Source organism: Chenopodium album, chromosome 13 (genome assembly GCF_948465745.1).
Source record: "Chenopodium album chromosome 13, dcCheAlbu1.1, whole genome shotgun sequence".
In the NCBI taxonomy this organism is placed as follows: domain Eukaryota; kingdom Viridiplantae; phylum Streptophyta; class Magnoliopsida; order Caryophyllales; family Amaranthaceae; genus Chenopodium; species Chenopodium album.
In genome coordinates this window covers 7,432,533-7,445,528 of record NC_137846.1, presented here as the reverse complement: position 1 = coordinate 7,445,528, position 12,996 = coordinate 7,432,533, and the positions used below count along the sequence as shown (strand labels likewise).

The following is a 12,996-nucleotide window of genomic DNA, read 5'->3' as shown; positions in this document are numbered from 1 at the left end:
AGTGAAGTAGTGAGCAACTAGATTCTGAAACATAGAGCATGTTTTATTATGTGCCATAATGTATAGCCATTAGCCAGTCTTCTGCCTTTATACACAAGCATACAAAAATGCAAGTATGAACATTAGCTAAGAAAAGGTAAAACTCAATTTCAAGCCCCTCACTTCCCTGCTTCAGTGTCTCTTGCCTTTCCAAATACTTAAAGCCAGGCTAAGTATCATACTGACCCTAACACACTGAAACAATCGCGATTTAATAGGATCTTCATCATACTTAACCAATATCCTCCAAACCAGCTTCAGGGTTCGCGATCTCTGCAGCATCAGAAGACACACCAGGGATAGAAGAGAGCATCCCAATGCCTTCTCCCCTTAGTAATTGGTTAGGATGCCAACTTGAGGCCTGGCCGTCGAGCATAGTGGTGGAAGGTGGTGGCATAGTGTAACATAAAGGGGGAAGGCAGACATCTTTCGGTGAACCAATACATAAATTTTCGAGCAAGGAATTGTCCAAACCCATGGAGTTGTCACCTAACTGATGGCTATACTCCCCTGCATTGGACTCTGGCATCTGAATCATCTGTTGATCTGTTTTAATCAACGAAAGCAGAAATCAAGTGATTAATAGTAACAGGATTATGTGACACACTTCAATTGGCAATGTAATAAAGATTTGTAATTACGCTTCTTTACTTCTTAGTTCTTACCATTGACACAAAATTGCTGCAGACTCGAGCATGGAACGGTGTTTGGATTAATGGTACTACCAATAGCAATAGGGATGTTAATTTGGGCCGAGTTATTCAGATTTGTGCAAGCATCATTTCCTGTAAAGCAGGAATTAGCACGTTGAATGATTTCGTTCCACTTCTTTGGCGATACCTTGACAATCTACAATATACACATATCAAATAAGGTTATGAAGTCCAAATTCTAGTGTCTAAAATTGCAACAAGCAGTCTAAGGATATACTCACACCGCGTAGGAAGGATTCATCAGTGTGATACAGTGAGATAAAATCCTTCACTCTATAAATCTGATTTTCTTCCAACTTTTTGGAGATCTTCCCGTCTTTAGCAATCCAGCACAGACGCCAAACTTCATCATCTAAAGATGGAATGTCATGCTTCTTATAGACTGCAGCAAAACATATAATATACAAATTTGATATCAACAAAGCTGAATACTAATCCTATAACATGTATGTATGTTACATGACTTACTCTCTCCACGACGATCTTTCACTTGAAAAGCATTACTCACTGCTTCCGTCACACGGTCTTCTTCGGCCACTACTCTAGCCCCCAACCTAAACTTCTTGCTTCTTACCCAACTGGAATTATCCGTGAAGCAAATGTCATTAACAAAACCAATTCCATTGTGTAAAACAATCTCACATTGCCCAACCAACAATGATCCTTTGTTACTTCTCTTAGATACTATATGTTTAAAGAAGTCGCTCTTTGTCCAATTCTCTAGTTGCTCGGCCTTGAAATGACCTTGAATAACCACAATTTCAACCCGTTTTGATGATAAGGGGCCGTCTGTAACTAGATGCCCGGAAACTGTATCGAGTAGCAGCACCTTAACAGGTGAAGCCCCCTCGGCTTCAACCTTGTTCCCAGTAAAAAGTTTGCAGGGTAACTTGCGCTCAAACTGCAGCTTAAATGGTCTGGATTCAGATGGATCAATCGGATTTGGGAATGACCTGTGACATAATGAAGTTCGTTAGAGAGTGAGGGATAGCTCAAGTGATTAGAGCTCCTCTCCTATAACTAGGAGATGAGATCGATTCTCATCACTCGCCCTTGTGGCTTTCTAAACACCAAAAAATAATGAAGTTTGTTAGACTTTGGATTTTATTACTATCTCAAATTTATCAATTTGTTGATTTTACTACTACCTCCGTCTCCGAAAGAACGACCCATTTAGTATAATTTTAGTCCCAAAAAGAATGACCCATTTGCATTAAAACACCCACCAATTTGCAACAATATTTGTACAAAATTAGCTTTCCCATATAAAAATTTCATTTTCTATGTAATTTTATTACTATCTCTCTCTATTTTTTTACAAATCCCATGTAAATTTATATTTTCAATATACTTTTACTTCTTTTTATTTAACTTTCTTAATACCCGCATAATCAACCCAAATGGGTCGTTCTTTCGGGGACGGAGGGAGTAATTTAATTGGTTTTTGACTACAATTCTTGATGAAATCTAGTACAAGCTAGGTAAAGCGTGACAAAAAACACATCTATGACAAAAAAAAACATATTCAAGGAAAAATCAACCAAAATTATGAAGAGTGACCAGAAACCAAGAAGATAATCAACAAGACAACAACTGAACAATAGATAAAATATAGAAAATGTAAGGTACGATTTCTAAAACAAAGAGAAATAACTGACCTTGAGATGGAGAGGGGAGAGCGTTGAATTGTATGCTCCACTTCCTCTCGGACCTATTCATATTGTAATAATTACAAATTCAATAATTGTATCTCCTTTAACTTTATTTCAGACAAAAAACACATATGACTATACTATTATTGCCGTAAAAATTAAATCTATTTATGTAACCAATATTTTAGTAATAACAAATTTAATAGTTTTACGTTTTAAACTTTTACATACGTGATTATTCATTTCAGACGAAAAAGGCACAAGACAAATTGAAGGGGCATATGAATGAAAATATTGATTTGCACCATACATCTATACAATTATTGCCGTACAAATTAAATCATTATACGTCCATTATCACTTATTATTCTATAAAGAATGTTTGATAATCCATTCCATCAAATATAATGCACCCCTGACAGTTGACAGGGACATTTATGATTAGATATTAAATCTTAATCTTATCTTAAAATGAATTGACAAAAATTAATTATGGACATGCAACTATACATGCACGATAATACTGTTTTTGGTTCTGCTTTTTGAAAAGTACAAAATAATCATAGTTAATGTATGATAAGTGATAAGAAAACATAATTAGATAAAGAATCTGGTATCATTGTAAAGTTGTAAACCCATCTAAAACAAGAAAAAGATGCATCATAAGCTACAAAAAGATCCAAAAAGCCGTACCATTTTTCTAAACACATTCTCCAGCTGGGCAGAATATCTTTGCATCCATAATTTGTCTTTAAACAAATACCTGGCACACAAGTTATAAACTCGATTTTAATACGGGGTATATCCATTCAAATATCTCGAGATATGTAAAATTTGGGATTGCTCGTAAACATGCACCTTAATTTAGATTAAAAAAAATTAATAGAGAACATACGCGTTTTGTAGAATATATCTGACCAAAATATATTCTAAACCTCGGAGATTAATGGTTTGATCAATTACTTACTTTGTGAACTTCAGGTGGTGCTGGTCTCTTTGTTCAGTGTTCTTCATGGGTACCATCAAAACTAACTAATTAACCAACAAGTTTTAATTATAATAATTAATTGCTGAAACAATAATAATGATGAGAGCTAGCTTTGATTAGATTAGAGAATAATTAACTAATAACGGCTCAAATGACGGCAATTTATGCTAGGACTAAAGCAGGAGAGAGAGTGAGTATGTGTAAAACGTGTAAGAGATCGAAAAGACGATTAAAATGAGACGTAATGTCGTGGAAGCTATTAAGGAAGCTACCATGATAGCCTAAATTATAAACTGTATAAAAGTCAAGTTCAGAATGGGTTTGGTTAATAACTTTAAATTAATAATTAATAATAATAGTGGGTTTATTTTAAGGCAAAAAGTAAGGGTTCATTAGTTTTAATTTGCATCCAATAAGGGTTTCATTTGTGCTTACTTTGGGTCTTTTGGTATGTTTTGGTAAATGATACCATGCTTCCCTTAGATGAGAGGGTTCATTACTAATAACATGATGTACGCATGTCATAGGAGGCCTTGTATTTTACATAATATGTGTTAGTCTCAAGTAGAGGTGTTAAAAATTAATCTGATTCGACATTTATAGAGTTGACTTAACTTGATACATAATCAAATCTAGCCTATCTCAAGTGTAATTTTTACTTACATATTTGCCTAGAGAGTGATGCGACGTGATTCCTGAACAATACATACATAAACATTTGGTATTTCCTCCGTTCATGTTAATTATTTTTTATTGGAATAATCAAACGAAGAAGGAACGAAACAATCTAGCGTTAGATTAATGCAATTAGTTAATAAACTATAAAGGGTTCAGAAAGTACTATGATACCTTTTGCCAATACTCCAATTAAGAGTGTCAAATCGAAAAACTAATTAGGAGATTAATTCTGTCTTGTAGGCAATAAAGTAGGTCCACTTAATAATTAATTCGGACAAAAAAAGAAGGGGGTCGGTGGAGTGGTTATTGTTTTTAATTAAGTTAGACAAGTAAAATCCCAAACTTGATTCCTGTTTTTTTTTTTTTTTTGTCTAAACGCCTGTTTTTATCATAATCAAAATCCCCAGAAAATTGGGAGAATACACAAGTTTTATAAGCCTGTAAACAAATACAAGTATTGTTTGTTGAAATTTTACAACATTATTTTTGGAGCATAACAAAATAAAATTAACATATTACAACTTAAGTTGAGCTGATCATTGCCCCTAGTCCTCGGACCCCGATATGTATCAAGTATCTAAAAACTACTCTCCGTATTTTATTACTTGCTCAATTTGACAATTTCTCCGGACATAAAGCTTAAGATGAAATATTAAAGTACTATTTTAGGATGGAAGTGAGTTAGTTGAAAAATAAAAATAAAAACAAGAGTATAAATGGAGAGGGGAGAGAATATGAATAATATTAAAATATGATGTAAGAGGACCACTAGTAAGGAGAAAAATATTCCGTAGTAAAATATTGTTAAAGAATTTCTAAAAAGGAAAACGAACCAAATAATAAAATACTGTTGCAAAAGGAAATTGAAGCAAGTAATAAATACGGAGGAAATAAGAGATACTCCTCCGAAGTAATCTACATTATGCTAGCTTTGCTGAATAGGGCCTATACATAAGTTGTAACAGCAGAATTAACAAATGCATACCAATAACACCAACATGAACAGATGGTAAACAATCAAACTCCAAGGCTGCAGTCCCCACAAACAGACTTGAAGATTAAGTGATCAGCAGAATTGCAGAAAAATACACTAGAATTGAAATTAGATCAGCAGCAAAACAGTCTGTATCAACATACTTGACAGTAGTAGAAGTACAATTACCCAGCTTGGATAGTAAGGAGATTTACAGGCAAACTGCAAGAAATTTATACAACATACATTTCGATGAGATTAACGATATAATTATGGGATTCGTATATTATCCAGATGTTTAGGATACCAACACATGACAAACTATTATACATCATAGATTAAAGGGCTTAGCTATACATTTAAGTTATGTGCCTAGCTAGCACAAAACCAAGACTACTTACATCTGGAATCATAGGGTAAACCCAATTACAATACAAAGAACCATTATTTGGCACTTCACATACATTTAGGAACATATCAAACATCAAAGGAGAAATCCTTCGCAAGTTTCCCTCCTCCACAATGCCCTACTGGCTTACCCCTTCAAATATTCAAGGGGTAAGCCGCCTACTGACTGAAACACGGAAACTTTCCTTTCCTGACAGCTTCATCATGCTTAACTTTTACCCTCATAATAGCTCGAACCTTGCTCCATCCTTTTGGCTTTGCAATTTCTGAAGCATTAACATTCACATTAGGGGTGAAGGAGGGCATCCCTATATCAGAGTTATGGCTAAAACCCGTATAATCACTGTTATTTCCTTCTTCTCCCATCAATTGAGAAGCAGGAAACCAACTTGAGGTTTCAAAGTGGAACATATTAGGGAAGGTTGGTAGCATACAGTTTTCCAGAGACGGAAGACTTCCATCCTCACTACATGATCCAGCTAAAAAATCCTTAAGTAATGGATTGTTCAGAACCATGGATTGATGCAGATGATGGCTATAATCCTCTGTATAGTAATGTGACATTTGATTCTCTGGTAGATCTGTAGTCAGAAACATTATTTTATAAGAGAATATTAATACAGTGATTCAGAAAATCTCAAATGGCGAAAATATGACAGCACAGAAGTTTTCTAAACATAATGTTCTGGTACAACTATATGTGACAGTCATAAACATATTATGCAACAAAGAATTAAACCAACGCCTCCTCAAGTACGTGTAATACCATAAAAAGATGGAGGCATACTGAATTGCTGCATGTTCAAGCCAGGAACTGTAATTGGGCAAATTGTATTGCTAATAGGAGCATCAATTGGTGCCGAGTCACTAAGACTTTGACTAGAATCCCCTGAAAAGCATGAAGTAGCACGTTGAATTATTGTTTCCCATTTTTTCGGTGTTACATTCAGAATCTGCAATCAACAAATCAAACATAATTGGTTAGAATTTTACTTCAGAAAGTTAAAGCCATACACAAACATTCTATTAAATGACAATCATCCTAAAGCATTTAAAGTTTCTTTACTTGGCGGAGTAAGGACTCATCAAGGTAATATTGTTTCACGAAATCCTTCACTTTGTAAATATTATGTTCAGCCAACCTTTTGCATATCTTCCCATCTTTTGCTATCCAGCACAAGCGCCAGACTTCATCTTCTGGAGCCGGAATCTTGTGCTTCTGGTAAACTGCACAGCATAATAATCTCCGTTCAAAAACGTGTAAATGGTATGCTAGTGGATAGCTATTAGCTATCACCTATCAGCCAAATTTAACAAAAATCCTTCGTACAACTAGCTGCTAATACAATCCCCCAGTCAAATCAGTTAATAAATAACACCTAATGCAATCAATTATCAGCAATCAACTAATTGGAAAATAAGGCCTAAAGCAGTAAAGCTCTCTCCAGTTGTCAAAGAATTAAATGGGAGCAATAGACTAATGGAGATAAGAATGCCCTGCAAAACAAAAATGCAGTACAGGAATAAGGACTAAACACTTACTCTCTCCACGCCGATCTTTCACTTCAAAAGGACTACTTACCCCTTCCCTCACTTGGTGTCCTTTGGCTTCAACTTTAGCCCCAAGCCTGAACATCTTGCTTCTTTCCCAGCTCGAGTTATCTGTAAAGCATATATCACCAATCCAGCCGACCCCATTTTGCAATGAAATTACATGCTGTCCAATCAACAATGGCCTTTTACCATCCCTCTCAAACACAATATTGTTGTCAAACTCTTCTTCTGTCCAATTATCTAGTTCCTCAGCCTTGAAATGTCCATGAAGAACAACAATTTTCACTTTCACTGATGACAGAGGACCATCAGTTACTCGATGCCCAGTAACCGCATCAAGTAAGTAAATTTTGATTGGTAAAGGCCCTTCAGCTTCTACCTTGTTCCCAGTAAAAAGTTTATTAGGTAACTTGTCCTCAAACTGCAGCTTTAACTTTCTTGATTCACTTGGCTTAACCTGACTTGGCATCAACCTATGTGACAAAGTAAAAGCTTGAATTTAGAATACAGCTAAAAATTAGAAACGTAGCCAAAGCATTAAATAAAGAATACCATCCGTATCATATGAACCAGTCTTAGCCTCTTAGGCTTCATTCTATTCACCTATATAAAAGATTTGAGAAAAATAAGTTCAAATAGGGCCAATAAGTTCATTCTGAAGTGAAAGATCAACATGGTAGAGTGGTAAGTAGTAAAAAAAAAACACTTGATCTCCTTGTACAAGACCAACTTTTCTATTACTAAACAAATAACAATAGCTCCTAAAAACTTACTGAAGATGAGTTCGAACATAAATCAACCTACAAGGCTACAAGCATAAGACTAATTAACATTTCTGAAATATTTCATCATGTTAAACATAAACCAATACAGCAAAGTAAAGCCATTAAAATATTGATCAACAAACAACAAAGTATTGAGACTAGTATTTATATTTTATACTCATTGAAACATAGGTAAGCGTGAGCCTAGAACACCTAAGTCATTAAGGTCATAAACCCTATCCAATGCAACATGCTTTACTGACAAATAAACTCGAAAATTGTAGTTATAAAACATTAATAAAGATAAGCATTAAGGTGATCAAAATTACACAGCAATACAAGGCCTAAGTATTACAAACATAGCAACTGACCTTAGTATAGAGTGGTAAGAGTGTTGTATGGCCTGCTCTACTTCCTCCCTTACCTGTTCATTTCATAATAACAAATTCAAATATCCAAATGAATTGAGAGTTATTGTCAAACTACATGAGTACATGACCACTGTCAATCAAAATCTTCTCAAAAATTTCTTTGCCTAGTGAGTAGTGACAGGCCACCTCCTCAGGTCGCCCCCGTAAAGTTTTAATTCACAAATTTGACCGTCAATATATTCAATTATTTATTTGTTAAAATACACTTTAAAACGAATCTAAACACAGTTAACTAAGTGGACAAATTTGGAAAACATAATAAATTTGCATGTGGTAAATTTGTGTCCCATGGCTCACCAAAGGGTAGCATGTGGATCGTGACTCATATATACCATGCCATTGGGCTGGTGTAATTTGTTGGCCGTGACACGGTCCGACCAAAGCGAGCCATGCACTGATGCACCTATACTGATCACGGCCCGGTGTAGGGTGTAGCTACCTAACATATGGCCATAAGACTTTATTTGCCTTCTTATACATAACAGATAACACTTCAACATCACAACAAAGTTGACTTGACCATCCTACCAAATGCTAACCTCAGAAATGATATCCTTGTTTGAATAGCTTCTCGACATTAGGCCGTTAAAATAATTCAACTAAAGATTACAATTATATTTTTGAAAAGGACACACAAAAAGAGTGGGTTCTTTTGGATTAATAAATTGACAAAAATAAAATAGAAATAATAATGATCCTGATTCCAAAAAAGTGCAAATTTATTTATGTGAAAAGTCTAAAAGCATAAATATCAAAAGATCAATAATATAAGAAATCCAGAAATAGAAGTTAAATGGTAGTACCACTTTTCGGATTGAATTCTCCAACTGGGCAGAATATGCTTGCAGCCATTTCTTATCTTTGCAAATACACCTAGCAATTCGACATGATTCAAAGTCAATTATTACTGCAGATTTTGTCTTTCACACATACGAAATTAAAAACATAATAACACATAGATGTATTTTTAGAGATTTTACAATATACTCAGCATAAAAAATATTTCAGATTTCTATTTTCATGTTTGTAGGATGTTATTATTGAGAATTTTCCGATTGTAATTTTTATGTAACTTAACAATCCCATCACACTGCATGCATGAATTAGGACTATAAAAAAATGTGCATTACTAAAGAAAAATCAACCATGTAACTGGTGATTAAAAATACTCTTGTACTTTAAAAAAAAAAATTAAAAAAAAAAAAAAAAACTCTTGTAGTTAGGACTTAGAAATATCTTTTGTCAATACCTTTGTTCCTAAAATTAAAGAAAATCATGTAAGGTTAATTAAAAATAACTTTGTTAATTAACATCGAGCTCTAGGCTTTAGATAAAAGATTAATGAGCATGGCTCTATTTTAATGTTTGATATTTTACTTTTACCTCTTGGATAAATAAGTCGATCAATCATACACTACAAGTATTACTTACTTGGTAAACTTAAAACGTTGATTTTGTTGTTGAGTAGTTTGAAAGTGAGGATTGTCATTCTCCACTTCACCTGAAAAACCCCTCTTCAACACCATCCAAATCAATGAGTTATTCAAATTCGCAAATTCTAAAAAAGAGTGATGACCAAATGGTTGGAGTAACTTATTCACAGCTCAAAAATGACATATTTATAGAATGAAAAAGAGAGGGAAACATGAATTAAGAATGTAAAAGTATTAAGCAACCGCGTAGAAGCTTACATGTAATTGCCAAAATTATAGCAAAGTCAAGTAAACGTTAATAGATAATTAATATTTACATATGATTATGATGGACACGACTAAAACTACTAGAATTCTTGCTTTCTAAAGGGAACAAAAATTGAAAAATAAAGAAAGAAATTTAGAATTCAAAAGTATGGTCTTGCTTGATTATATATAGTAATTAATTGTTTAGTTTACTAATTAAGTAGTTTTCATTGATGTGTTCTACTTAATTTAACAGGTGCAACAAGGATGATATTCCTAATCCTCTTAGCTTGGTAGGTATAAAGTGTTAATGGAGTACTTAAGGATTATTTTACTAGGGACTTATAAAGTTACCCTCAACTTAATTTGTAGTTAGTATTTTTTTGGTGGTTGTTGTTGAAAGGTTAGGAAAAGGCACCCTATTGAATCAGAATTTCATTCTCATTAGTCAACCTTAAAATATTTTGTTGAAAAATAGAGTTTATATATACTTTGATCCGCTGATCAGGTAGATCAGAACTTCATTAATTATTATGGAGAATGAAACATTTTGAGCTAGACCAAGGATGAATTCTTTGAATTACTTTGTACGTATGCGGTATAGCATTTGACTAATTAAGTTCTAAAAATGCTAGTAGCATTTTTTTAGTTGAGTCAATCATGTGTACAAATTATTGTTGTTGCTGAATACGCCCTTCATGTCATAATGCTAATACAAGCAATTTTTACTTTCATTATTGCTACCAACTTATTTTGAACAATGCTAATAAAGTTCCAACTTAATGTTTAATCAAGAAAATACAGATTAATAGTCCAACCAATCACATAGAATTATTGAAAAACAAACACTCATTTAATTAATATCCTGACCAAGATTCCATGCAAGGTAAAGCATATTCTTTACTAGTAATCTACTTTCAAAAGCACAAAGCTAAAATTAAGGAATAATTAGTACTTTAATTACTTATAAAATGATAAATAAACTAAAGCTGTACAGTCAACAATTGAACACAAGCAAGATTCAGGATTCCTAATTACATACTTGAGGTGAAGTGTATGCACGTAGGATTATTTGCACCACCTCAGCAGATTACATCACTGAAATTCAAAAAATCAAACAAAATTAGCCTGCTTTAATTAAGAATACTCTTCCATGTCATATTTAAATCTAATTTTGGTAATCGTTTGATTAAAGAATATAATTTATGATCAATACTTCTTGCGTGCAAACCTTAGTCTGTCTCATTGCTGTTCGTAAACCCTAGTTTTTCTTTGTCAACCTATGGCCTACCATCGACGTTTTGGGTGATATTAAGCCGCCTTTTCCCTCTTGGATTAATTGCTTAGTACATGTATATTGTTAAGATACTATATTTAAGAAGAAAGTGATTGATCACAAATCAACTTAGTTGGCTTGTACATCTAATGAACTGTAGTTTCTTCTAATATACTCCTTAATTTCACTAGCATTAAGCTAAGGTCTGCTTTAAAATTCACTCAATCAATCACTTGCTTTTTAAGTACTTTCTCCTTTTCAAATTAATTGTCACATAATCACATACAAGACAATTAATTAAGTAATAGGGGATTACGGTGATAAGCAAATAGGGTTACCTTAACGCGTATGTAGGTTACTTAAATGAGAAATAGAGGTTACTCTTTTAAATAAGTGGAATTATTCTTTCATTTTTTAAAACAAACGAATAAGGGCTACTCGAATGAACAAATGGAGTTACCTAATTCTAAATTACTTAAATTTACTCGTATAATGTATTTGGGTTACTTTTATGGATAACATGAGGTTACTCTTATAAAAAATTGAGGTTACTCATACACATAAATGAAAATTACTCTTATAAATTAATGTGACTACACCGTATAACTAGCCACATACAAGACTTACCCATCTTTTTTTCATAATACATCGGTCTCATATTCTTTAAATACCTTCAAAATTTATGCCCCAAAATGATTAGCGACAACTAAACTATAAGAATGGTTTTTATTTTAGCTAGTTGTTAATTATTACATAACTGCTGCTTCTCTATGATTATATTAACTACTCCTATTATGGTTATGTTAAACTATTAAAATATTAAGCAGTGGATTATTTGTAAGTAGTTAGTGATGAAAGTGCTTAGTAGTCACCAACTCACCAATGACTCAGACTCAATGAGTAGCTTTCAGTGTTCCCTGCCCGTTCTGCCCGAAAAGGGTGCTTGCTGCCCAAGTATGGCGGCCCAGACAGCAGTCTTCTAGTGATCTCATACAAAACCCCATTACATTTCACGCAGTGTTAGATTCTCAGGCTACGTAACTGATTGGATCCTTGTTCTTTGGAATTTTATATTCATTTTCGAGTGTACGGATACAATCAGTCAATGCGATGTTATCGTAAATTATGTCTGAAGTTATACAGTACTCCACTCCTTAATTAATTAATGACAAAATCCACGTGTCACAAAAAATATACATGTAATATGTACGTGGAATACATGTATTTACATTTTTATTTTAATTTAATTGATGTACCCCTTTATTAGCCAATCAATCCGTCGTTTAATTAACCTCACTATAGTAGATTAGTAGGTGCTTAGGGATTTGATTAGCAAACTGGGGATGCTAGCTAGTAGCTAACAACCTTCCCAATCGAGTTTGCTAGCTAGCATCCCCACTGCCCACCCACAATGCCTTGCTATGTTCATTTACCCTCAAACTATTCTTCCCCTTCATTACTAATATGGAAAGCTACTTGAGACCCAAGCTTCATGCTAGATCAAGAGTAGGCCTGTGCAATGGGGTGAGTTAGGGTTGGGCTGGGTCAAAATTAGATGGGTCTAAGCTCATTTATACACAATAGATTTTTGACCCTTTAAGAGTTCACCCCATTTATGTGGAGGGGGTCTGTATCAAGTCTGACCCCTTACATTTCAAGGTTGGGTCGGGGCTTTTATCGGAGCCCCACCCCATTGTACAGGACTAATCAAGACCTGTACGCAGGGGCCAGGTCCATATAAATCCATCTTCCAAAGCTTAAAGATAAACTACCTGCTAAACTCTCAAAACAACCCTATATGTAATCATCAATCAACACTATACCTGAATGGTGGTGCTTCT

At 34.0% G+C, this 12,996-nt stretch overlaps 2 protein-coding genes across 2 annotated transcripts; both read right to left on the bottom strand.

The window, feature by feature from the left end:
- Positions 1-137: 137 nt before the first annotated feature.
- Positions 138-3,501, bottom strand: LOC145574472 (calmodulin-binding protein 60 B-like). Its single transcript, XM_081632268.1, has 7 exons — positions 3,372-3,501; positions 3,098-3,167; positions 2,411-2,463; positions 1,221-1,705; positions 974-1,134; positions 705-888; positions 138-585 (listed from the first exon to the last, which is right to left on the bottom strand). Exons 1-7 carry the CDS (start codon positions 3,425-3,427, stop codon positions 272-274), a joined length of 1,323 nt encoding a protein of 440 aa, XP_081488394.1. The 5' UTR covers positions 3,428-3,501; the 3' UTR covers positions 138-271.
- A 1,831-nt stretch (positions 3,502-5,332) lies between these two features.
- On the bottom strand, positions 5,333-9,113 carry LOC145574474 (calmodulin-binding protein 60 B-like). Its single transcript, XM_081632270.1, has 6 exons — positions 9,004-9,113; positions 8,141-8,193; positions 6,994-7,478; positions 6,518-6,678; positions 6,218-6,404; positions 5,333-6,032 (listed from the first exon to the last, which is right to left on the bottom strand). The coding sequence occupies exons 3-6, from the start codon at positions 7,472-7,474 to the stop codon at positions 5,611-5,613; spliced, it is 1,251 nt and encodes a 416-aa protein (XP_081488396.1). The 5' UTR covers positions 7,475-7,478; positions 8,141-8,193; positions 9,004-9,113; the 3' UTR covers positions 5,333-5,610.
- Positions 9,114-12,996: the final 3,883 nt, after the last annotated feature.

Bases quoted from the DNA above. Each gene is read 5' to 3' on its own strand.
- LOC145574472 (XM_081632268.1), bottom strand. From the start codon at position 3,427: ATGGTACCCATGAAGAACACTGAACAAAGAGACCAGCACCACCTGAAG. The intron at 1,706-2,410 runs GTCAGTTATTTC...ATTATGTCACAG, and splicing joins TCTCCCCTCTCCATCTCAAG to GTCATTCCCAAATCCGATTG. The intron at 586-704 runs GTAAGAACTAAG...TGATTAAAACAG, and splicing joins GCAGCAATTTTGTGTCAATG to ATCAACAGATGATTCAGATG.
- LOC145574474 (XM_081632270.1), bottom strand. From the start codon at position 7,474: ATGCCAAGTCAGGTTAAGCCAAGTGAATCAAGAAAGTTAAAGCTGCAG. The intron at 6,405-6,517 runs GTAAAGAAACTT...TGTTGATTGCAG, and splicing joins ATGAGTCCTTACTCCGCCAA to ATTCTGAATGTAACACCGAA. The intron at 6,033-6,217 runs GTATTACACGTA...TTCTGACTACAG, and splicing joins TATGCCTCCATCTTTTTATG to ATCTACCAGAGAATCAAATG.